General features: G+C 34.5%; 3 protein-coding genes across 3 annotated transcripts; all 3 read right to left on the reverse strand.

Annotated features, from left to right (window-relative positions):
- Positions 1–2,707: 2,707 nt before the first annotated feature.
- On the reverse strand, positions 2,708–5,977 carry LOC128557480 (uncharacterized). The gene is made up of 2 exons (XM_053544872.1): positions 5,883–5,977; positions 2,708–3,942 (listed from the first exon to the last, which is right to left on the reverse strand). The coding sequence occupies exons 1-2, from the start codon at positions 5,937–5,939 to the stop codon at positions 3,655–3,657; spliced, it is 345 nt and encodes a 114-aa protein (XP_053400847.1). The 5' UTR covers positions 5,940–5,977; the 3' UTR covers positions 2,708–3,654.
- A 409-nt stretch (positions 5,978–6,386) lies between these two features.
- On the reverse strand, positions 6,387–7,920 carry LOC128557481 (uncharacterized). The gene is made up of 2 exons (XM_053544874.1): positions 7,732–7,920; positions 6,387–6,703 (listed from the first exon to the last, which is right to left on the reverse strand). Exons 1-2 carry the CDS (start codon positions 7,903–7,905, stop codon positions 6,464–6,466), a joined length of 414 nt encoding a protein of 137 aa, XP_053400849.1. The 5' UTR covers positions 7,906–7,920; the 3' UTR covers positions 6,387–6,463.
- Positions 7,921–15,910: 7,990 nt separating this feature from the next.
- Positions 15,911–23,693, reverse strand: LOC128557054 (uncharacterized). The gene is made up of 6 exons (XM_053543589.1): positions 23,296–23,693; positions 20,044–20,141; positions 19,293–19,491; positions 18,491–18,607; positions 17,886–17,996; positions 15,911–16,638 (listed from the first exon to the last, which is right to left on the reverse strand). Exons 1-6 carry the CDS (start codon positions 23,509–23,511, stop codon positions 16,351–16,353), a joined length of 1,029 nt encoding a protein of 342 aa, XP_053399564.1. The 5' UTR covers positions 23,512–23,693; the 3' UTR covers positions 15,911–16,350.
- Between the last annotated feature and the right edge of the window lie 4,204 nt (positions 23,694–27,897).

Raw genomic sequence — 27,897 nt, forward strand, 5'->3', positions numbered from 1 at the left:
CAAATGTTTTTCCTCTTTCCAAAAGTATTGGATTCGTCGTGATGAAGATACCAATATCCAAATTTTAAATTTTCATTGATTAAAAAGGCTTCAAGTCGTAAAAAGCATATGGTTCTGACCAATGCAGATTACTATAATAATTTTAGTAGAAGTTCAACAAATGAACATTTCTTTGACCACAGGGGTAGTTTATGTAGAGATGGTATTTTCTTAACTTTAGCTTTGGTCGTCATGATTTTTGACAAAAAATTACTAATTTACACAGCCTTTGTAGACGGTTACCCACCCAAAAATATTTCAGTCAAATATTTCAAATCAAGTAAGCGATTAAGGAGAAGATGTTGTTTGAAGATTTTTCTATTTCTAATTCTGGCGACCATGTTCTTGATAAATTGAATTCATTCTTTAAGGTAGTTGCACAATTTGAACAGTCATGGTAGAAAGACACCTTTAGAAGAAATATTTTGACGTACAATGGACGAACGAACGACAGAAGGGTGACTGTCACTTGGCGATTGGAAACTCTCGCATTGGGTATTCTAGTGAGCTAAAATCTAGGAACTGTATCAAAGTAGTTTCAATAAAAAGCATGGGCCATTTCAATTAATTACAATGTACTTTCAATTGGTTAAATAACTATGACAATATGTGTTTGCTGCACTATCTAAATACCTGTCCGCCACATGCATAGACTGCTTAAGAACCTAAAATTATTGACACAAACACTATGTTATCAGTCTTATTACCATTCATAAAACATTCGAATGTAGCAAAACCTCTTTAGAACTGTCTGAGTGACATTATAATTAGGTAAATCTGTATGCCTTAATTACTAGCATGCTCATGTAAAGACATTTTCATAGTATTAAAAACATCTTTCTAATAAATAAATACAGTCTCGGGATTGCTGCATATTTACGCTTTTTATATATTTCTCATGCATTACACCACGTCAGGGTAACTCTTATCAGTATTAATATTGTAGTTATTTGATCAAATAGAAAGAGTGGAAACTCAACAGGTCGCTCAACACGACAACAGGTTCGATTTCACTGAGCCTGTTCATGGCGGGTAGTGGAAATACATGCTACCGTCCACGCCCTCTAGCCCCGGGATGCAAACGTAAGATTCTAGTTGTTGTATATCTTTTTTTGAATAACTTGTTCCAAACACATTCAAACTTTGTTGCAGCTTTATTAAGATAATTATCTTTAGCATGTTTATTTGAGGCTATGATAAACAGTGTTGCAAAAGTTTCGCATTTAAGTGTCTTTATCAAGCTGTCAAGCACTTAGCAATGCAGTGCATTTTTGATCAATTTTGCATATTGTTCTAAATAAGAAGTGCATGTAATATAAATTGAAACTAAGAAACGTGCTGTATACTTCTTCATTGGAGTTATATTAGAGACTCTTACTTAATGTTATTATCCATTCATCCCATTTAGTTTTTCGTGGTCCTATGAACCCCTAAATGCTATGAAACTTCACTAACCAACAATTTTCCGGATTTCTCCCTGATTGAAGGTGTTATGTTTTGTTAATTGAAGGAAAGCCACATATGGCGTCATTTCCAATGTACCAACGACATAAAAATGACGGTTGTTCATCTTACAGAAATATTGAACAGTTTCTTTTGCACATATTCATTTCTGATATAATTATTTTCCCATTACAAATGAATTATATGATGGATACCAGTTATACAAATCGACAAGTTTTTGCAAATAGATAACTTATCTAACAAATAACACAGACCCCTTATGGGCGGCTGTGTTGTTCGAAGGCGGTTGTTCCTGTTGCAATTGTTTGTTACTCATACTTATTAAGATGTCTACAAGGTATTGACTTTGTGTGATATTTTCCCTTTTTATCAAATTTTTATTTCGATTATCTTATTTCTCACTTATGGCTTTAATTAAGTGTTAAGGATTGTGGAATCATATGTGCTTACCTGTATTTTTCGAGCCCTTATCGCTCTTATTTGATATCTTTTTTCTATATAACATCGCCGGAACTCTTGGTGAATTAAAGATATTAATTAAAAAGTTTCTAACCATGTATATAAATAGTTGCACATGTAGTCCTTGACTGTAGTTAGACACGAAGGGAAAAAATAATATTTTAGTACATGACACATGTAACGCTTCATTAACACCTTCATCCTTATGTTACCTTTGTAAATTCTTTGACTGGTTTTTGGGGAAGGGTGAAGGCCTCTACTACATCAAAACTTCTCGCGTTGCAAAATTATAACACATTTTTCAGCAGAAATATGTAAAACTATTTAGTTTTGGAAAATGGGAGATGAATGATATTCTTTACTAACATGGCTAGATTTGATTTCCAGTTAAACAAAGAAGGAAATCATGCTCTGTATATTCTGCGATAAACAACGGTTGACGCGCGGACCGGTAAGAGAGCATTATGACGCCAATTATGACGTCAAGTTGCTGCATGACGTCCAATACATTACTCCTCGGGAAAATGAAGTCCAGCATAATACTTAATAAAATATGTCAATAAGCATGTCAGAATGAAAACAACCAAGGTCTTCTTGAAATTTATAGTCTAATTTACTACGGTTCGTCGTTCAGATGCTTCAGTATTTAACCACTTGGGCTAATTTAACGCCCTCGTGGTTCAATTCCTACGCATCGGAACTCTGAACCGTGGTAAATTAGACGATAAACCACTCGAAAGCCTTAATTATTTGTTAAGTTTCGCATAATACGTCATATGTTTTAAAATGTTTTTCTTTCTAATTTTAATCGTTTACATTTGGTACTTTTCAAAAACATTTAATTTGCAGAAAATGCTCATGTCAACACAACATTTAATACATTTCACATGTATTTATCTGTCTGCAAAAACATTGTAACTAATTATATAATATTCTTGCAGTACATTAAACTTAATATGTCAAAACGTACTACAACTAGTTTTCAAACTCATATGTTAGACTATTACCGACTAAATGAAATGAAATAATACGCTGTTTTATACTTTTTATTTCAAACAAACTGACATATAATAAGAACAGAAATGGCAAATTATGTATAATTAGCCTCACCTTATTATACACACTTGCGGATATTTTCTGCACAATAATTAAATATTTCATTTCTTATACTTCGTGTCAGAAATGATATTATCTTTTCTAACTTTATTTATTCAGATCATAATATTATACACATTGGACAAACTATGCTTAGGGAGATGGCAAACTCCTGATGTTGAAAAGAAACTTAGTATTTTTGTAAAACTTGTGTAGTATGTGTATGTGTTAATTAAGCGAAACAATAGATAGAGTAGATTAATTTTGTATAATTGAATCTAAATCTAAGTGTCATGAGTTTACAATCTTGTCTGTACACGTACGCTGAATATTTCACTATCTTAAACCAATACAAATCACTCACTCATTAGACAGTGAAATATAGAACTGAAAATTCATTTGATATCACTGCTATTACGTTCTTTATTAAGTGTTGCGCATGGTGACAAAATATTTTCCGTAATAAATTGTGTTTTCCTTTCAGCACGTTATAACGTTCACTTGGTACATGTTTTCCTTCAGAACATGATATATACATAATCTTCTCATGCTTATATATTTTTACTGTTTAAGCTACTTTTGCAAGAAACGAACATTTCATTTAGCTTGCACAATACCCTTCGACATTAGCGGCCCGTCTTTGTGGAGTAGGACAGCTGGCCATACCATTTGACCAACTTTGTCCCCTCTCTTTGTATAAAACGTGAACCTCTCTCTGTCAAAAGTTTCATCTCTTGTTTGCCATTTAAACGCTATAGGTGGATTTTGAATTTTCATCAGCCAGATAATTTCAAATGCTTTTTCCACAAATTTGTCAGTGTCCTTTGAAGTGGATGGTAACTTGTTTTCCCGCCTCATTGGCACCATCCACTCGTCATCAAATATCTATAACGATATGTAATTTTCCAAATTATTTATTCTTGCTATGACGCTGTAATACTAACATATTCTGGTACTCTATTTTGTCTTAAAAATAAAATATAAAGAGCATATCTAAGGACACCAGGAACATTTTTATACACTCTCGCAAAGCATACGTATGTTTTTAAAAACACTGAAAAAGAGTTAGACGACCTTTCCCGGAAGTAGTGAAAACGAAAGTACACAGACTAAACTTGAAAACGACAGTCGCATCTTTAGTGTTCTGGGGCAGGGGTCACCCTTTCTAAAAGAATGCGCATGGACTTCTTTTTTTCTTGGTCTTTGGAAGTCAGCTTTTAGCCATCTATTCCGATTAAAAAATATCTGGGGTTGAGCACCACATGTCAGCTTTTTATCTATTAAAAACATTTGCACACGAAAAAAAACCCCACAAATTCCACAGGGGTCCGTTACGGAATAATGGTATATGGAAATTTTTCGAACCTCGTCAAATCGTTCTTAAATCAGTTTTGATGGTATCCAAAAGTGACAATGTATATCTCAGATGTCAAACATTTCTGTATTTGAGAGCTGTTGACCTAAACATTCCAGCCATATTTTCAAAATGAGTTTTGTATGATAAATGTAGATTCTACGGAACCGTGAAAGGGCCATCAGTCGCTAAAATGTTTTTTTACGTTACATGTGCGGAAAGGATATGAAATGAGTGTAATTTAAGTACTACATGTACTGAACGAATAGAATAAAATAATGCGATGCGAGATCACATTTAATTAATACATTGTGTTCTTAAAGCCCTAGTGCCAATTATCTAACTGCACGTCTCAGCAAATCAAGTTCTTATTTCATTACTTACAGACGTTATGACCAGTAGCAAAGCTCCATCAGTTACCACAATAGCTTTACAGTCGAGCAATTACCAGAAATGATTTGCTGAAATAGCAAAGTTTTACAATCTAGTAATTACCAGAATAGTTTTGTTTAACACTCAAGCAACTACCAGCATAGTTGCGGAACCAGCAAAGTTTTACATTCCAGCAATTTGCAGAACAATTTTGCAGAACAGGCAAAGTTTAACATTTAAGCAATCAACAGAATAGTTTTGATGAAGTAGAAAAGTTTTACACTCCAGCAATAACCAGAATAGTTTTGCTTAAGTAGGAAAGTTTTACACTCCAGCATTTACCAGAATACTTTTGCTAAAGTAGCAAAGTTTTACACTCCAGCAATTACGAGAATAGTTTTGCTAAAGTAGGAAAGTGTTACACTATAGCAATTAACAGAACAGATTTGCTGAACTAGTGAAGTTTTACACGACAGCATTTGGTAAAGTAGGAAAGTTTTACACTCCAGCAGTAGCAGAGTTTTACACAACACAAGTTACCAGTAAAGGTTTGATAACATAGCAAAGTTATTACTTTTACGACCAGTCAGATAACATTGTTTGTTTACATTTTGCGCTTACGTATAATGGCCTTTTAGCTAAGGATTTTATACATATTTATTGGACTGTTTGTAAAGAACGGGTGGCAGGATCGAAAGGTTGCATCTATTTCCGCAGTAAAATGATTTAATTCATTACGTTTACGCGTTATATTCATTTTAGCAATAAGAAAAAGTTGAAAGAAAGGGGCACCATGTAATTTGAAAAAATCGCTTTATAATGTAATGTCACATTTCTACGTCATGGTATAAAAAGCGTTCAACATCACCCTTATTCCGTTTCGTTTTAAGTTAAGTACTTCTTTTTTGTCATTTTAATTCTTTATATTTACTTCGTTACTGAGCGGTATGTTCCTATTCGCACAGTCACGACAAATAACTACGTGTAGTAATATAATGTACTCGGTAAATCCACTGTTTCTGTAAAAGATATCCAAATACGATTTTGTCGATTTGGTTAAATTAACTATATTGAGTTGCAGAAGAACAAAACATTTTACCTGAATCAGTGGTCTGACGGACAGTGTTCCCATTGACTTTCTTAGGTCACGGATCATTTTGTTTGTAGTATCTTTCTGGGTACTGTTATATGTTTCTAGAGTGTAAGATGTGATTTCTTTCATTATAGATGGAAAAACAAGAGACATTATTTTGCAAAAATGAGTAAATACTGATTAAATGTGTATCTACAGGTTTATTAAATCCGCCATTTTGCTTTTTGTTGCCATGGAAACAAAATGACCGCCATTTTAATCAAGTATTTAAATGCTCATAACTTTCTCATTTTTAAGCCGATATTGAAATTTTTTTCAGTTCTTTAAATGATTTAAGAAATCCTAACAAACAAAATAAACTTCAGAGGAACATTGCCTTTACCTTAAAACAGTCACTGTATCTTGTCATTCATCAATGTACTTCCATGCAATTAAAGGATCACTTTGCCCTTTTTTCCCATTTTACAGTCAAAATTTCAGTGTTTAATTTTAATTTTTAAAAGCTCTAGATCTATTGGATTTAAGGAAACATCTCATTTACATTATAACGTATTCATGTTATACTGAGACAGAATTTTAAGAATATTTCAGCTATGTAATTCAGAATTCAAATTACTGGAAAGTGAAAACATTTGGACAACAACTACAAAATGTATGGGATTTGTGTAGTTTGTATGACAGTTTGACATGTCTAATTGTAATGTAATTACCGAGAGGCCTTGGTGCTTATGGATAGCAACGTTTGGATTAACTATCTCTTCTATAAATGGCTTTTCCATCGCCGAGATTTGTTGTGTGCTGGTGTATGAACAAAATGTCTCGATTTCCTAAAATTTAATTGCATTAAAGTAAAAGGTTTAATCAATCATATTAAAAGCTATGCGAAAATGTTGCTTTCCATGAAAATGAAATGTTATGGTTGGTTCCTAGGAAGAGTTGCAATTTTTCATTCATTATTTATTTTAGTGACGGGTACAAAATAAACAAATACAGTACAAGGTATGATAATTGGTAAAAAGTGAGAACAACACAGTTTTGACAAAGGAACTATGCGGTTCTAAGTTTTAAGGCATTATCATACAAATACCAAGATTAATGATATTTCTTTCTACTTGAAAACGTGTTTTAACTGTATCTTTTCTGAAGAATTTGAAAGATCTTTTCCATGTAGATTATTGAAAGGAAGAAAGCACAAGTTTTCATGAAATTTTCTTCGTTATCAACAGCTTATGCATTACATTGCTTGCAAAGGTTAATTGCACGGGCTGTCCAGAAATAGTGACTAATTTCAAGTCCAGGTGCGTAAAGCCAGTACAGACAAAACTGCAAATCGTAAAGCAACACTTGTAGCTGAATGTGTTCTAAATTTCAATTTATTATTTTTCAATAACTTTCAATTACTTGCATGATAAAACATATTTACCACACTGTTTTAAAGGACCAAGGTTTTGTTGAATTTGTTAATACAGCTGGTGATTTGGGCGGCCACCTGCTCTTTTATAAATATACAAATTTCACTAAAGACTTTTAGAAATTTGCAGCAGTAATCTGTAAATTTTATATTTGACGATATTTGGCCATGCCGGAGCGAGCTTCTTTGGATATCGTCAATGACGATATTTGGCCAGCCTGGAGCGAGCGCTTTCAAATGTATGCACAATGGTATGTAACATATAGCTTCTTTCGCACGTGAAATATAGGATATCTACTTGTGTTCACCGGTATATTAGATGGTTGTGATTACAATGACTCAATGTTTTAAAGATGAAATGTAAAAAAACCGCGAAAGGTAACATGTGAGCTTAGCATAAAAGATGAATACTAATATCTTATATTAAAGTTGAGATGCAGTTACCTGTATGAGATAAGTGAATGTGTCTATGATTTTGCTTTCGTCGTGTGATAACATATCCAGTTCTTCAAAGGCACGTGTCCATTCCTCATCATAAATCTCTCTGAACTTTTCTGCCAGCTGTGTTGGTCTAAATGGATCACTTAAATCCGCAATATCTAGATTATTTTCTACCATTTTGTGACAAGCCAATGTGCTCAATCTAAAATACAATAATCGTTAAACTGTTAAGCAGTTACATGTATATTTATAATCAAACTTATATCCTGACATTTTTCTTTGTCATGTAAAGTGTGATCTTGAGCCAATGTTGGCTTTGAACATAAAGGTCATGCGAAAGGCTTTCAATGAGATCTGTAAGGAAATCTTTTGGAATCATAGAATGCAAACAAACAAAATAAAAACGGATTCGGTTTGAAGGAATCTGTTCATAAGAGATAATGGAAAGAGCAACACCTATCACACACCCTAGCACCGGCATGAAACTCAATGCTCCCAAAGAACCAGAAAATTTAACAATACTGAATATGTTTATACTTCTTACTGCCGTACCTCGAATTTCAGTATTTCTTGACACAAGTCTTGACATACAACGTTTTCTTCCACTATTCAAATTGTCTATCCCTTAAAAGTATTGCAAATCATCTTAACACTTTTATTAGTACTTAAGCTTAGAGTCATTGAACGATATCTAATTACATGAACGGTGTTTCATTCAAAATCGATTGAATATCAGCTTCAGTAATGCTGTACCGGTACTTCTGTTTGATACAGTGTCTGTGAATAAAAAATTACTATCGTATTACTATTTATTGCTGCAAAACCAGCATTCTTTTGCTAAAAGACATACATTGTGTCTTGGTTCAAGTACGTGACTGACTTTTTAGAATGATCTTGTTCATTGATAATGCCTACCGCGTTTGAAGTTCGTCAATTTGTTTCTGCATTGTCTCTTTTTCGAACATCAGGTCTTCGATCTGTTTCATTAGTTTGTTTTGGACATTTGATGCATCCTAAAAAGTAAAATTAAATTATACAAGATTAATTATAAGAAAACCATATTTCCTATGTCATAATGTAATGATGTATCTATTGCTATGTTTAATAAAGACACGTAAGAGCAACAACCAACGAAGAAATTAAGCACATATTAATACAGTAGTAGATTTTAACTATATACCAGTACAAATCTTATGACAAAAAGAGTACAGCAAAGAGACCATATCATGTTGTTCTAACCCAAAATTTTCAAAGTAACATCTGCTTGTTTTAAACCGAGATCAGGAAATGAGAAAAGATCAAATGATACACCGCCATTGAAGAGAGATGACTTGTATAAGATAGTGATACTATTTAGTCTTACATGTTAGGACAGAGTATCCCCGTTTAATGTTAGCCGCAACACCTCATAAAACATTATTACGATGATTTACCAGGGTAAATTGCATTTATTTCATTACCCGAAATCAAAACCAAAAGAAAACGTGCAATATTCTCAATTTAATTCAATATATTTAATCTTTGAATAAATATGATATAATCAATATAAAGTATTCAAAAGCGTGAGTAGCTTTTCCTTAAATATTGGGATATTGTGGCCACTCAAGGTTTAAACGGGTAACCAGTCAAACCAGCCAATTCAGCCAGGTAACCAGCCCAAATTGTAGGGAACAAATTAGCCGACCAAAAGAAGACCAGGCGTGCTCCGAGTTTACATTCTAACCCATGACCAGCAAAATTTACTTATTTACAGAAAAACAACTTTTAACATGACACAACTTTCATCAATACTACGGTTCACTACGACGCACGAAATGACAGACGAGTGATATCTTCCATTATCCTACGGGCAACCACAGCAATAATGAAAAATACCAAACGTGTCACCAAACCGGACACAGCACTGTAGTGACCAGCATCAGCAAGTATGACTCCTTCATTATTCTACGGGTAACCATAGCCATAACGGTAATCTAGCTTGATAACCAGCTAGAATCACCAAGCAAAGCAAGGCAAGGCAAGGCAATGTATCCCTTGAGCAAGGCTATATAGAGCTAGGCAAGGCTATATCGCAACGCTATAAAGATATTACCAGAGTACTAGGGCAATACCTTTTGTACACCACTACTCGATGCCACGCAAGTTTTCTATAAAAATGACCCTCCAAAAGAGAATTGAAATGCTCTGGCTCTAGTCCCCCAATTCACGTTGGTAACTCGCGCGAGCCGAAAACCAGAGCCAGAGTTATATACATTTTGAATAAAGTACGTACTTGACAGTAAATAAAGATGTTAAAGTATGCTACGCCCAGTCAACTTCTGATCGGCAGAATTTTTCCCCGCAAGCACACAATTTGAGTGACATAATTAGAATATTTCATAATCATAGTATAAGATCATTTTAAGATAATATTCATTCTTATCAATGTATAGTGGACGCAACTTGACCCCGATGGTTGACCTTTGCATTATAATACATAATGAGGCACAGCCTATTATGTAAAAGGAGTGTACGTAAAACACAAGCTGCACGAGAAAAAGGAAATAAAAATTTGTGTAAATATAAATTAGTGTATTGGAAAGTTTTAATTGATCAAACGTAAGTATATATACTTTGATACTGCACTGTATACAAACTAATTCCATATAAATATACACGTCTACCCTAAGCACCCTTGATTTCTATAATGAAATAACCAATATGAATAATCAGCGTAAGGTCAACCATCGCGGTCAAGTTGCGTCTACTATATATACACAGAAATTATTTGTCTTTCAGCCAACATATAATACACAAATATATGTCATAGTTCGTTTTTGCTTTTATCCACTACTTACTTAAAGTAGAAATTAAAGCACGAGCACTAACACTTGGAAAATATCACTTCACATACATAAGTCGATGTAAATGACACGCACACATAGAAAAGTTTATGTCTCACAGTTAAGTCTCATCTCCGTTAGGAATGTTCATCACAAATTTAGCGACAGTTGTACATCACATCTGTTCCCCTTGAGGTAGTGCGTGATAGTTTGTATCCAAGTTTGCTCGTCAGCTCGGTGGCAAATTGCCTGTAACACAAATACTACGAAGAGCAATTAGTTTGTCCAAATTCAGTTAAACATAAACATACAATATAATTGTATAATAAAATGAATAAACTTTGTGTAAAAAATATTATAACTTGACAAAAGTACAAAAATCGTTTTTGATTTGGGGTGTGGCGGGTGGGAAAATCTAACAGTTGTTACTTCGTAGGTAGTACAATTTTAACTGAGAATATTGCACGTGTTTCTGTATTATATATGTACGTATTTTACGTTTGGTTCCCAGACAAATCTGGTTTATTTATATACAACGTTTATTATAGACCTGGAACCAAAACTGGTTTTGTCTCACAAAGCTTACAGTAAACATACATGATCATACATGTATAGGTATAGATGCACAACGACAAACTGACCTAGGTATAGATACGCGATGACAAACTGACGATTTCGTGAAAAATAAAAGCAATTATTTAAAAGATAAAATAATTGATAATATTTTAGTCTCAAAATAAGACAGTCACATGTCAAGTTCCAACAAAATAATTGTTTGTGTCGTATATACATTGTATAATGAGTATTACTTCCAGTTACATTTTCAGTTTTACTTTCAGCAATATTGAGAGAGCATGATACACCGTCCCACAGGGAAGTCAATGTGACTCCTTTGATTATTACAATAATTCGACGTAATATAAACTTGATTGTACTTGTATGTTGTTAAGATATGTCACTTATTTACCGGGTATAATTATTGCGACGCATATGCTGTGTGTACCAATTGCTTTCGAAAACATAAATGAATAAACAATACGATAATTAACGGAATACAGTAAGAAAATTACAATATTATTATGAAATCTCTATGTATAGTCGTTTGACTGGTTGAAGCCCATGCACGGATTAATGATAAAAGTCGTTTTTTTTCTGGTACCCTTAGCTAAACACACGTAATGACCTACAGAAGTGTCGTCATTACACGGAAACCACACAAAATATAACTGGAACACTGAAAAAAGCCCAAAACTTTTGATATCCTTAATTGCACTTTTCTAAAACAAACTTCCGAGTTGTGATATTCATTGTTGCTTTTATCGGCCTCAAGCTACGCACTCAGTCTTTATAGCTATTTCCAGGTCGATAAGTCCTCATATCGAGCTCGAAAATAATTGTATGATATAAATAATACCTCATTGATGCCGATAATAAGACCAGCCTGGTTATCTTCGTAGTCAGACACAGTGCCCGAAGTCATGATTCATGCGAGGAAGTTGCATGTTACTTGCGGAGAACAGGACAATACAGGCAAAAAATATATTACTGTTGAAAATGGCGTTAAACCTAAAATCAATCAAAAGAAACAGTTTAAAAAATCTTCAGGTATCCATCGGCGCCAGACCAGAATAAAAGTAAGAATATACAACATACTATATTTGTAATATGGCCACGATTTCTTTACATATTGCTAATTATATAGCAACAATAATTATCAAATTTAAGTTAAACGTTATGAACAACGGAAGATATCAGAGCGTAATCAAGTTATGATTGATCTAATATATATATTCTTCAACTGAAAAGAAAACTAATTTTCAATTACAAACCTTTGAATCTTGACGTTCCAGTTGATCTTGATGTGTCTCAAAGTCTGAATTTTGATGGAGTTCATAATATGCTTTATAGCTCCGGAAAGATTCTATAAAATACTTGTGTGCCTTTATAGCAGTCTCTAGATTCTCGTCATTTTCGTTTTTGTTTCTCTTTAAAGTTAGCAGGTAGTCTGCAACCGTATTTATTTCATAAGATTCTCCCAGTTTTGACATAATCGCGCTGAGTAAATTATACTTGCAACACAGAAATTAAACACCACCCTTTACCAAATATGCAAAGGAAGACGTTCAACCAAAGACTTCCTTTATTATAACTGTATGTAATCGGGTTGACTTAATCTAGTAATCTGTTGCGTTTGCTCAGTTTCCATGTTGCGTTTCTAGGTTTTGCCCATAAGGTGCTGGCAATCCTAGCTTGCTTGTATTGTTACGCTTGCCAAATGACGTGTCTTGGTTTTGTACTTAGGCGTCGCCTTATTCGTAACAGTATTGCCATTTGCTAAAGAATCCGCAACAGCATTCGCTTTTAGCTTAGTTAATGCCGGTAATTCGTTGTAGGCTTGTTCTTCTCTCGGCTGATATGATTTCTCTTCAGTTGACAGTTGCTCCGGCATTCCCTGTCATCTGTTAAGTGGCCAATATTTTCCATACCTTTTCTTAAAATAATTATGGCAGCTTACTACTAAGCATTCATAAATATGACTATATAATGTGTAATGTTATCTAATCTTGGCTAATAAAGGCCGTAATAGATTATTAAACTTACAGAATTTTGGTTTTGTGTTACGTCAAGTTCTGACACAAAGGTATCACTTTATCAGCGTCTGTCCGTCAGTCCGCTCGTTCATATAAAGATCTGCCGTCAATATTTAAAGGGATGGACGTCAGTCTGGAAATAATTAAAGCGTCACGGGTTATGCTGTCGCCGTGGCGGCAACGTCCAATTAAACATCAAATCTTGCCGGTGTCTGTTGTCCTTTTGAAAGACACCAAAGAAATAATTTTATGATGTACAATGAACGAAAGAACGACAGAGTGACTGTCACTTGGAGTTGAAAAAGAACGCACTGAGCAATGGGTACTCTGATGAGCTAAAATCTAGGAACAGTGTCAAAATGCATAGGCTGCTAAAATCCCTAATATTATTGACACAAACACCATGTAATCAGTAATAAATACAGTCTCGGGCCTTTTACATATTCAAGCAATACACCACGTCAGGTTAATTCTAATCGGTATTATATTGTAGTTACTCGATCAAGCCGATGCAAACGTAAGATACTTGTTGTTGTATAACTTCCATGTACCTTGTATATCTTCCATGTACCTTTCTTACATACTAGACTTGGATTTCTAATGATATCACCGGTGCTGGAAAACTCCATGACGTATAACGAACTACATCTGTAAAGAAGATTTGTGCAGTAATAATAATGTTATACGTAAATCGGGATAAAAATCAAATACCTTGATAATTTCCCTTTGTCCCTTTTAACATATTTCTCATTCAAAAACGTCATTTTACGGAGATAACAAAACGTTTTACTGCAGATGATAAACAAAACCGGACCTATTACGTTGTTTTCGTCTTTATAACGTCATTACATACTTCCTGTTTACGGACGTAAAGTTCCCGCGCTTTTATTACGCTACTATAAGAAAATCATTTGTTTGCATTTATTTTAACCATAATTTCTTGAATATGCAAGAAAAAAGATTCAAAAACTGGTGGTATAGGTACAGATGGAACTATCGGGCTCCCGGTTAACTGTTTAATCGGTAACTCGACAGAGCCTCGTTACCGCCAAAAAAAAGTTACCTCGAGCTGGATATTCCCATCTGCACCTACCACCAGTGAATGAACCTTATATTCTGTCTTTGAATAACTTGTTCCTAACACCTTAATACTTTGTTGCAGCTTTATGAAATTTAACATCTTTGGCATGTTTATTTGCGGCTACATGATAAACAGTGTTGCATAAGTTTCGCATTTCTGTGTCTTTATCAACCTGTCAAGTACATAAACTTAGCAGTATAGTGCATTTTTTATCAATTTTGCATATTGTTCTAAATATGAAGTGCCATGTAATATAGATTGAAACTAAGAAACATGCTGTATACATCTTGATTGGGGTTACCTTAGGAACACTTATCTGAATGTTATCCTTTCATCTCATGTAGTTTTTCGTGGTCCTTTGATGCCCTTAATTCTATGAAACTTCACTGACCAACAATTCACCAGATTTTCTCTGATCCAAGGTATTATGTTTTGTTAATTTAAGGAAAGCCACATATGGCGTCATTTCCAATGTACCAACGACATAAAAATGACGGCTGTTTGTCTTACAGAAATAATTAACAGGTTCGTCCGCTCGTATTCATTTTTTATATATGATTATATGTTTCAAGTACAAATTAATATACATGATGAATATGAATTTTACAAATCGACAAAATTTTGCAAATAAATAATTTATCTAACAAATAACACAGACCCCTTATGGGCGGCTGCGTTAATTGCATGCGGTTGTTCCTGTTACCATTGTTTGTTACACATACTTATCAAGAGGTCCACAAATTATAGACTTTTTCGTGAAAAACGGTTTACTTTTCGAAATTGGGAGATGGATCATATTCTTGCATAATGCATCATATGTATATGTTTTAAAATGATTTTTTTTCTAATTTTAATCATTTATATTTTGTATTTTTCAAAAACAATAAATTTGACAATACATTTAATACATTTCACATATATTTATTGTCTGCAAAAACATTTTAAACGATATGTATGAACTAATCATACAATTTATTCTTACAGTACATTAAACTTAATACATACAGTACAACCTCTCCAGAGCGTACCTCTTTTAAGCAAAAATCCTCTCTAAAACAAAATTTTCCTTAAGCTGAAATATACTTTGAAATTTATCTCTCCAGAACAACAACCTCTACATAACAGTCAATATTTGTATCTCCCAAAGGGTGTTGCTCTACAGAGGTTGCACTGTATTGGCGTAATTGGGGCATTCTTCATTGAAGACGAGGACGCTGTGGTGTAAACCATTAACAGTGAGCGATACCTAAATATTCTCAAACGCAAGTTTATGCCAGTACTAATTCAGAAAGGAATAAATATTTCTGGGATGTGGTTTTTACAAGATGGCGCGACACCCCATACCTCGGCAGTTGTTTTTGACCGGCTGCAGAAGACATTTGAAGACAGGTTCGTTTCCAGGGACAAATTATGCATAACCACCTCACTCACCAGACCCGAGTCCTTTAAACTTTTACTTATGGAAATATTTGAAGGATAAAGTATGCAAGCCTTCTACAGGTTCTGTACAAGAAGTTAAATTGAACATTAGAAGGGAAACCAGGCGTATAAACACTGAAACTTGCCACGCCGTGATAAACAATTCTAGAACACGTTGCGATGTCAAACAAAAGGGACGTCATGTGGAACATGTGCTGCCACAGACCTGCATGATATTTCTAATATGTGTAGTATATTTTATAGTAATATGCACATCAATAAAACTTTATTATTATGTATACAATGTTGTCATATAATTTTTATAAACAAAACAATAGATAGAGTAAATTAGTTTTGTGTCATTGTGACATCAAAAAACTTTCACAGAAACAAGTGAAAATGTAAAATCTAAACCTAAATCCAGTGTCACGAGTTTACAATGTGGTCTGCACAACATACGCTGAATATTTCTAAAATCACTATAAGAACATATCCCTTACTCATGGTGAGTGAAATATAAAATTGAAAATTCATTTGATATTCACTGCTACAACGTTCTGTATTAAGTGTTGCGTATGGTGATTAAATAGTTTCGTAGCACATTTCAACGTTAATTTGGTATATGTTTTCTTCAGAGTAGGATATATGCATAAACTTCTCATGATTATATATTTTACTTTTCAAGGTACTTTTGCAAGAAACGAACATTTTATTTAGCTTGCACAAGACCCTTCGACATTAGCGGCCCATCTTCATGGAGTAGGACAGCTGGCCATACAGTTTGACCAACTTTGTCCCCTCTCTTTGTATAAAAAATGAACCTCTCTCTGTCGATTGTTTCATCTCTCCTTTGCCATTTAAACTCCATATGTGGATTTTGAATTTTCATCAGCCAGATAATCCCAAATGCTTTTTCCACAAATTTGTCAGTGTCCTTTGAAGTGGATGGCAATTTCTTATCCTGCCTCATTGGTTTCATCCACTTCTCCTCAAATATCTATAATAATATTCAGTTTTTCAAATTATTAATAGTGCTATTACGATGTAATATTTCGAAAATATTTACATATTCTGCTCAGAAATGAAATAAAGTTATCCAATGGCAAGTCTCTGAAAATCATTAATTTCAGACGTTATGACCAGATAGTTTGCTGGAGAAGCAAAGTTTTACACTCCATCAGTTACCATGATAGTTTTACAGTCGAGCAATTACCAGAAAAGACTTGCTGATATAGCAAAGTTTAACATTCTAGAAGTTACCAGGATGGTTTTGTTTAATACTTAAGCAACTACCAGTATAGCGTTGCAGAACCAATCTTCACACTCCAGCAATCAACATTACAGTTTTGATGAAACAGAAAAGTTTTACACTTTAGCAATTACCAACATAGTTTTGCTTAAGTAGGTAAATTTTACAGTCCAGCAATAACCATAATTGATTTGCTGAACTAGTGAAGTTTTACGCTGGCACCAGCAATTATCATAATAGATTTGTTGAATTAGTGAATTTTAACATTGGCACGAGCAATTACCATAATAGCTTTGTTGAACTAGCTTACTTTTATACTACGGCAAATACTAGAATAGTTTCGCTAGAGTAGGAACGTTTCACACTCCAGCAATTACCAAAACAGATTTGCTGAACATGGGAAGTTTTACACTCCAGCAATCACCGGAATAGTTAAGCTAAATTACGAAAGTTTACACTACATCAGGTTGCTTTTATAGCAAAATTTCACTTTCCCGACTAGTCAGAGAGCATTATGTGTTTACATTTTGCCCTTACGTATAATGGCCTTTTGGCAAAGGTTTTATATATATTTATCGGACTGTTTGTAAAGAACGGGTTGCAGGAGCATAGGTTTGCACCTATGTATGCAATCAAAATTATTTAATTCATCACACGTAATAATACGATTCATTCATTCTAGCATTGGAAAATCACATCAGATGACTTGAAAAATCGCAATGTATGTCTACGTCACAGTATTAAAAAGCGTTCAACATCACTCAAATACTTCGTTTTTGTTATGTTTATTCTTTAAATTTACTTCGTGAATGAGCGTTATGTTTCCATTCGCACAGTAACGACAAAATAACTACGTGATGTATTGGTATATATGTGATATATAGCGATAGAATGTACCCGGTAAATCCACTGTTTGTGTTAAAGATACCAAATTACGATTTTGTCGACTTGGCTCATTATACTTTATTTAGGTGCAAAAGAGCAAACCATTTTACCTGAATCAGTGGTCTGACGGACAGTGCTCCCATTGACTTTCTTAGATCATGAATCATTTTGTTTGTAGTATCCTTCTGGGAGCTGTTCATTTCTGACGGCGTCTTTCCCTTCTGTTATGAAATTGAAGTAATAATAATAATACTGACATTTTAAGTTATGTACAATTTTACAATAACATCGAATTAAATGTGTATACAGACAATTCGATTTCAAATATTATTCTGAATATACACTTAAGTTGAACTTGAAAAGCCACTGTATTATGTCATTCATCAATGTACTTCCATGGAAGTAAAGGATCACTTTGCCTTTTTTCCTATTTAACAGTCAGAATTTCAGTGTTTGATTTCAAATTTTAAAGCTTTTTGTTCCTTACTCTAGATCTATTGAAACGGAGCGTATTCATTTACATAATTACGTATTTATGTTATAATAATGCAGAATTTAAAGACTATTTCACCTATGTTATTAAGAATACAAATTAATGGTAAGTGAAAAAAATTGGACAACTACTGGTAAGTGAAAACATTTGGACAACAACTTCAAAATGTATGGGTTTTCTTTTGTTATGGCAGTTTGAAATGTCTGATTGTAATATAATTACCAAGCTGCCTTGATGCTTTTGAATAGCAACTTTTGGATTAACTATTTCTTCTGTACATGACTTTTCCATCGCCAAGATTTGTTGTGTGCTGGTGTATGAACACAACTTCTCGATTTCCTAAAATATTCAATTGCATTAAAGTATGTTTATTCAATTATTATACATGTATTGAAAACTACTGGGAAATGTTGCTTTTTATGAAAATAAAACGTTATGGTTGGTTCCCAGGAACGGTTGCAAATTTTCATTCATTATAACACGACATACTAGTATCATCAGTGTTAGAAAAAATGGTAACTACTTTTTACGACCATGGATCGGATGACGTCATTGCACGCGAGTGGTTTATTGCAGAATAATTCGAGATAGGTTTTGCTCTATATGTATGTTCGTGTTAGAATTTTCAATAACTTATTACTTGGACTTGCATGATGAAACATATTTACCATTCTGTTTAAAGGGACAAACGTTTTGTTGATTTCGTTAATATAGCTGGTGATTTGGGCGGCATGTGCTCTTTTAAAAATACACAAATTCCATGAAAGACTTTTTATAAAATATCAACAGTAATCTGTGAATGTTTATATTTGACGATATTTGGCCAGGCTGGAGCGAGCTTCGTCGGATGTTGTCAGATATTCGCATAATAGTATGCACGTTAATTATATATTATGTTCTTGTGTTTAACGGTATATTAGATGGATATTATCACAATGTTTTAAAGTAGAAATGTAAGGAACTGTGAAAGATAGCATGTAAGATGAATACTAGTCTTATATCAAAGTTAATTGGATACAGTTACCTTTATGAGACCAGTGATTACGTCTATGATTTTGCCTTCGTCGTGTGATACCATATCCAATTCTTCAAAGGCATGTGTCCATTCTTCATCATAAATCTCTCTGAACTGTTCTGCCAGCTGTGTTGGTCTAAATGGATCACTTAAAACCGCAATATCTGGATTACCTTCTACCATTTTGCGACCAGTGAATGTGCTCAATCTAAATCATATACGTATTTTATAGCAGTTAAGCAGTTACATGTATAATTATATTTATAGTCAAACTTGTATTTTTAAATCATTTTTCTCTGCCATGTAATGTTCTTGAGACAATGTCAGTTTGGGGTATAAAGGACGCGCGTAATGTTTTTAATAAGATCTGTCAGAATATCCTTTGGAATCATAGAATGCATCAAATCCAAAAAAAAAATAGCAGCTTCGGTTTGACTGACTCTGTTCATGAAAGGTAATTGAAAGTGCAACACCTCTCACCCATATCTCCCCTGGCACCGATAAGCGGAACTCTATTACGCCGTATGACCTGTGATTGTGTTGGTGCGACGTTAACCCAAACAAAAACAAAACAAAACAAAATCGAACAGAATATCACCTTTAATTACGCTGTACTGGTACTTCTGTTTTATATAGTGGTATCTGTGAATCATATCTCACTATCAGATATTTCATTTTTTCTAAAAGACGTACATTGTGCCTTGATTCATGTACGTGAATAACTTATTTTAGAATGATCGTATTTATTGGTAGTGCCTACCTAGTTTTAAGTTCGTCAATATGTTTCCGCATGGTCTCTTTTTCGAACTTCAGGTCTTCAATCTGTTTCTTTAGTTTGTTTTGAACATTTGGGGCATCCTAAAAAGTGAAACGAAAACCGATACAAGATTTATTAAAATGTATGTTATTTCAAACCATAATGCAATGATGTAACTTCTGCAAAATTTATAAAGACAAGACAACAACCAAGGAAGGAATTTAGCAAAGATTAACACAATAGTTACTTTGTACAAATCTTATGACAAAAGGAGAACAATTTTAGATCTTGTTCTAACACCGAAGTAAAGAAAAAAACATCTACTGGCTTTAAACCAAGGTCGGGGAGTAAGAAAGGATGAAATGTTGCAGAATCATCAAAAGAGACAACTTGGAAAAAATCGTGTTCCCAGGTGTGTGCATGTACATAGGTGAGTCTTACCTCCGATTAATGCTAGTCGACACATTATACCAGAGAAAATCGCATATATAGTTTAGTCTCTTTTAGAATAAAATATCACATTTCAAGCTTCGGCGAAACAACTATTTAGAGCCCATATTATTTTATATCTAGTCCACTGGCGCCAAACCAATAAGAAAATGCCTCTGTTAATGTTATACCCTACCCCTAGGTATTTTGTAAGAACCATGGTCACGAAGGGGAAAATATACTAAACCGTTTCAATCGCGCATTTCATACCAAAAACACGCAGTTCGGTAAATGTGTACTATGGATATCAAACAAGTGGTAATTTATCTTCCATTGTGTACCGAACACATTTCTTCAATACTTCTTATCTTAGAAAAACAACGCATAGTTTATAGTTTTTTCAACGTTACACAAAAACCTTGCTTGAACTTCCCTGGTGAAGTTCCGTTCTAGATTACAGAACCATTCTGATTGGCTGTTGTAAAAATGTATGTCAATCGTCGTTTTACTACACGTGTTCGCTAAAATGTGAAAATTCAGCAAAAATGTGCAAAATGAATAAAGTAAACAGAACAAATGTAGACCAATGTATGATTTCAAATTAAAAACCATATACAAGATGAAATTCATTCATCATTTCGAGTTTTAGTGTAAAATTGTGATTTTTTTAAATTCTGTTTTTGTTTGTTTACATTTCGCCTAACATGTGCACACTCCCGTGACCTCTAGACCGGATGTTCATTATATAGGGAAGTTCACGCATGTTTTTTCTGTAACGTTGACGTGGGGCATAAAATATGTTGATAATCTCAGCAATATGATATATTGAGACAATGTTACTTGTGCACGATTGAAGATAAATTATCGCTTGTTCAATATACTAGGTCAGTATCCATTACAATACATCAATGTATGACCTACTATAGCATCTAAAGCTAGTCCAAATTTCAAACTGTATCCAGAATATATACCCTCATTTACATGTATAATATGTTAATGTGTTAGAGGCTCGAACTAGGTCGAAAACTTTCCAGACATGGTCAAAATAGTGAAATATTCTAAGTTTGAATACTTCCCGGTCACATTCTATGACCTATCCTCAAAATCAAGGTCTGTCAAGGTACCCAATCTTGGTTAGACTCATAATTACACTTTCATTTAGGTATGTCTATATTTCATTCACATATGAGCTCAATCTAGGTCGGAAACCTTCCAGACCTAAGCATGGTTTAAGCACCTGAGGTCTTCCTCCAACATAAAAGCTGAGAAGTCGCTTGTGTCGGTGCGACGTTACACCCAACAAAATCAATAAAGAAAGAAACTTTGTTTAAATAGAGGTATTTTCTATGAGCAAACGCTGCCATATGACCCTGTAGGGTTACCCAATGACTCCACCAGGTACCTAATCTTGGCTAGGACCTATACATCAACGAAAACAATTGTAGTTGGTGACTCGAAATTTCAAGATAAGTAATTCGGAATTTCGAGATAGTTACTCGAAATTCGACTTAGTAACCCGAAATCTCAACATAGTAACTTAAAATTTCGACTTAATAACTCGAAATTTCGAGATAAGTAACTCGAAATTTCGACTTAGTAACGAGTTAATAAATGACATACACCTAGCACTAATGCTTTTCCGTAGGTATCAGTAAATTTGATAATAAAATTTAAATATGAATGTTATGTGAAAATGCTGATTAATTTTCAATTTAAAAGCATATTAAGGGTAGTAAAAGCACCATGATCTATACCAATAGAAACAGATGTTGTTTCCAATGAGAATACCATCTCAAAATTATAACACTGAAGTTGAGGGTGCCGGTGCCGATAGAAAATTTTGTCGAAGAGGGTTCCCGTGCCGGGTGCAGAGAGTCAAGAGGGATCCTGTGAGGCAAAATTGCACCGACTGAGAGGGATCCCGTGCTTCAACGATATCAAAAGTAGGGCGTTTTTAAGGAAACATGATGAAGATATCCACATAAAGTGTGTTTACAATTAAGATGGGATCAACGACTTCACATCTTAGGTACCAGATATTTGCTATATTTAAGAAAGTCGAATTTAAGTTTCATAAACATCGCACGATGTTCATCCAAGCCAGTACCCTCTGTCTACATTACATCTTCGTTTGGACTTGTGTGAACTGATCAAACAAAGGTAACGATAAAAATGCAATGGTTTATAGCCAGGTCATTCCGTGGGCCATATGTTTTTATGCACAAAAATGTGTTTAGGACGAAACATTTGATTTTCCGAGCTGACTGACGCTGGAGTTCATTGTTTAGCACAGAGAGTGTCATGTGCGCGAACAGAGATGAATCCGTTTTCTCATTTTCCACACAGAGGGACCCGATTTGGGTATACACCGTGATAGTTGTATAATATAAATAATACCCCATACATGCCGATAACGAGACCAGCCTGGTTATCTTCGTAGTCACACACTGTGCTTGAAGTGATGATTCATGCGAGGAAGTTGCATGTTACTTGCGGGGAACATGACAGTGGAGGTAAAAATAATATTACTGTTGAAAAATGCCGATAAACCTAAATCAATCAAAAGAAACGAAACAGTTTTATACAACGATCTTCTTGTATCCATCGCTACCAAACCAGAAAGAAAGTAAGAATATACAACAGGTTATACAAACGTATTTATAATATGGCCAAGATTTCTTTACACATTGATACGAGTAGTAGCAAAACTAATTACCAAATTTATGTTAAACGTTATGAATAGCGGAAAATATCAGAGCGTAATCAAGTTATAATATCTAATATATATTCTTGACCATAGGGGAAAACTAATTGTCAATTACTAACCTTTGAACCTTGACGTTCTAGTTGACCTTGATGTGTCTCTAAATCTGAACTTTGATGGAGTTCATAAAATGCTTTATAGCTCCGGAAAGATTCCATGAAATAGTTGTGTGCCTTTATAGCAGTATCTAGATCCTCGTCATTTTCGTTTTTTCTCTTTAAAGTTAGCAGGTAGTCTGCAACCTTACTTATTTCATAAGATTCTCCCAGATTTGACATAATCGCGCTGAGTAAATTATATTTGCAGCACAGAGATGTAACACCACCCTTTACCAAATATGCTTGGTTGTATGCAAAGGAAAAGGTCCAACTAAAGATTAGTTTCTATGTTGAAATACTTCATTATAAAATCAATTTAATATTTCTGAAATTCTTACAGTAGTAATTAATATACTTCCTCTTTCGGTTTTAGTGTCAATCAATATCGTTATGTCTTATTATTTAAATTTAACCATTTAAACTTCGATCATTCGATATACACGCTATCTTTATAGAAATATTTCAAATAAAAAGGCTTATTATTATGTATTATACATTTTGTTTTATATAAAAAAAGAACAAACTTTAAGGTTAAAGAACATTTAAACAATTGGCTGGAATATTAATTTAATTTCACATACAACGATCTGACTGCATTTACTATTTCTTATTCTTTAAAGGCGTATGCTAGAATTCCCTGTATATGTGATGGGCGAAATTTTCCCAATAATAGTAAAATAAAAAAACCGGTACCGAAAAAGAGTTATCTGTCCTTGAAAATGTCATATTTGCAATACCGGTGACCTGTGATCTTTATTGTATATTATCTCTAGATATTTTGCGACGAAATAGTCAAGCTCTTTAGCAGAAGATGGTATATATTCCACAGTGTTCTTATATTCTTCATACATGTAGCACTTATCAAATAGCTGAAATGCATATTACATATTAACTGTGTTTAAGCGCAGTAATCTTTCTTTTGTCAAATATTTGTTCATAGTCTTTATATTATATCTTAGTTGTTTTTTCACAATAACGTGTTATATTTCTAACACATATTTAACTATGGCTAAGAATATTCGTGTGCTGTCTGTATTTCAAGATATATGTCCACAAAGAGCTTTTGAGTTTTAGTGTAATAATGTAAACAATTGACAGAATCTGAATTTGTTTCTTTTTATCTTATGAAAGAGCCTGTGTAGATGATGATGTTGATATTTTTGTTGAAAGTGTCAGAATGAGCACATGTTTTTGAGAGGAAAGTGACATCGATGATGTTTGTGTTTTTTGTGTCGTTCTTAACGAAGAAGATGCTGATAACTTATTTTACGCATTATGTGTCAAATATTTCACATGTTTTGTCGCAGTGATGTATTTGCAAGTTTTAATAACATGCATTTAATTACATTTTTCGTACCTTGTCGGGTTTTCTTCCAAAAATCCGATTTATATACAAATATGTAACTAAAACATGTGTAGATGATGCTTGGTATTATGAGACTTCTGAAACTACTTGTCATAACTGTCTGAACGCATGTCGTCATTTTACCTTTATATTAAATATTACTTGAACGATACAAGAGATTTAAACACATGAAATATAATCAGCAATATCTTTTTAATACGTTTGTACATATAAATTGATTTCCCAACAATGATAATAGCAACAAATATGAAGCTCTTAAACTAAACGTTTTGTATGTCCATCGTATGTAAATGAAAAATGTTTAGTAAACATATTTTATTAATATTATACCTCTATGATTGGCTTTACTGACAACATTCCAAATGATTTTCTGAACTCTGTAGGTAGCTTACTGACAAGGTTTTTTCTGCTTTTCATCCAAGAAAAAAGAAACAAAATGTTACTTAATTTACTTAGAATGTTTTGCTGCGCAATATCACACCAGTGGCACTGAATTCCTATATACGGGTATTATGAACTTATTAAATGAGGACGTCATGCCTGGTGTGAAAATTTACACGGCTACACCTACAAAGGCACAAAAGCATAGCATGAATTTAAATTTATATTTAGGAGTACAAAAATACACTAGAGCACCCCGATGCCATTTAATAGCTTGTATTCGATAATCCTTCTTAAATACATCATCTAGTGGGTGGGTAGATGCGTTTTGGTAACGGTACGGTCCGGAATTAAGCCATGCCGTAGATACTCAAATAAAAATGCATTTACAAGCCATTCCAGGGGTTCATAATGCCTAGACGAAAGAGCGGCAACGCGACGCCACGGTCAAACAAGCGGGGAAGATCCGAGACCGGAGTTTCCTTACCCAGAGACGACGAGAAGCGGATTCCGAAGCGCGACAGACTTGATGTCGGGGACGCCGGTGATGTTATCTCTAACCCGAGAGACGGAGAAAAGAAGGACAGGTGGCATTATTAGAAGATAACACGTCATCCCTCAGATTTCCAGAGCCATCTTTATTTAAATAGAATTCATTTGACAACTTGATTGATAGTACGCCTCGCTCAACAAACTCTTGGGCTTCGGAAACCTTCAACAATTTAGGCAGTACCATACTATTGAAAATCAGAGAAAGAATCTTGTCTGGAGAATTTATATACTTGGCACTACTTTTAAAAGCATCCTGACAGTTACAAGATTACTTGGAGACGGTCCATTTGGGGAACTGCAGTTCAGAAATTGTAAACTGTGCATTATCAAATCGAGCGGATCAGCTTCAAAACTGTCCATCAAACAATGATCATCGGCTTTCATCATATTTATTAGCATTTTTCTCGAACGCTTCCCATACACGTCCCTGGAGCTGTTAAGATACCTCCGGGATATCCGCCTGGTAGCAAGTAGGTCAAGATTCATGGTAGAAATATGAACAATTTCCCCTATTGCAATTCTCTAAACCCTCCAGCTCATAGGGCACCATTTATTTAGAACTTTGGTTACTCAATGTCAATATTCAATCCACTTGCTGGCCAAACTCCATATTATGCTTCATCTTAAAGCATGCAATAAAAACAACTCCCGACAGTATGTCGCACTGCTCAATAATCAATACTACACCACCTCTGTACCAGACTGGCCACACACCTTTGCACATCTTTGAGTTAATTCAAGCTTTGCAGCTATATCCATACAGCATAGCAAAATACCTCAATACAGGTTTATCAAATGGTGTCGCCTTGCAATAGGAGGGCCCTAAGGGGTTTCACATACCAAAATTATTAAAGAAATCCAAGCAGGCAGGGAAGCAGGCCCATTTCTCATGATTCCCTTTACAGCCTTACACATTTCTCCAGTATGTTTAGTTCCTAACAAAGGCGGTGACTACCGCCTTATTCACCACTTGTCATACCCCAGAAATAAGTCTATAAATGACTTTATCGATGAACGTCTTTGCTCAGTATCTAACTAAACCATTGATCAAACTGCCGATATGGTATCTAGACTTGGCCAGGGAGCCCTACTTAGCAAATCTGATGTAAAGTCTGCTTTCCACCTTCTCCCAATTTTCCAAGCGGACTTTGATCTGCTCAGTTTCAAAGTATTGGTCAATTTGAAATGCACTATGGTTACATATTTTGTTTGACGATAAAATGCTGCCTTTCGGGACTTCGATCAACTGTGCTCTCTGGGAAAAGTTTGCCAACATTTTACACTGGGCAGTAGTTGCTGCTAGTCATAACACTGATATTTCCACTATCTCGATGACTGCCTTTTTTGTGAGTCAAATAGGTGTTGCCAACCAGGACATACTCTGCAATCTTATGAGTACTTACCAAAAATGTGGGGCCCCAGTCGCAGTTGAAAAAACTTGAGCTCCATCAACATGTATAGATTACGTAGGGGTCGAATTTGATACTGTCCAGATTACAATGCGGTTATCTAGTGACAAGCTCTTAGAACTGACGCAAAAATAATCGTAGCTATAAATGCTAAGAATATTTTCTTGGAAGATATGCAGTCCCTGCTAGGCTCTTTAAACTGCATGCATAGTAATCGCACCAATGCGCGCATTTTGTAGAAGGCTTATTAACTCCATGGTGGGGATAAAAATAAAACCACCACAAAATACGAGTTTTGGGTAATATGCGAAAAGACATTGGTCTCTAGTTATACTTCCTACAGTCCTACAATGAAATAACCTTTATAGGTGACTCCCTTTGGCTCATAAGCGACACTCTTTAATTATATACTGACAGCACAGGCGGAAATACTGCGGGTCATTGGTAATATGGTCTACCCATTGGGTTGAAGAAGGCATGACCCGAGATATGACCTTCTTAGAGTGATTTCCAGTTGGTCAGAATCATTTCGCAATAAGAAAGTACTATTCCACATAGATAACCAAGCTGTCATACACATTATTACGTGTCAAACATGCAAATCTAAGAGAGTTATGAATCTGGTCAGGCATCTGGATGTTGGTTATAATAACTTCGTTAATGCTACTTTCATCCCTCCAAGTAAAATCATAATCGCAGATGCACTTTCTCGTTCGCATTGGGGCAGATTCAGACAGGCAGCACCAGAAGCAGACTGATAACCCACACAGATTCCATCCCACCTCTAGAACATCTAGATAGTCTAACACAACTTTTAATTACCAGTTCGTTCGGTGGCAGCCTCTACTCAGAATACAT

The sequence above is a fragment of the Mercenaria mercenaria genome, chromosome 5 (assembly GCF_021730395.1).
Source record: "Mercenaria mercenaria strain notata chromosome 5, MADL_Memer_1, whole genome shotgun sequence".
Taxonomy (NCBI): Eukaryota; Metazoa; Mollusca; class Bivalvia; order Venerida; family Veneridae; genus Mercenaria; species Mercenaria mercenaria.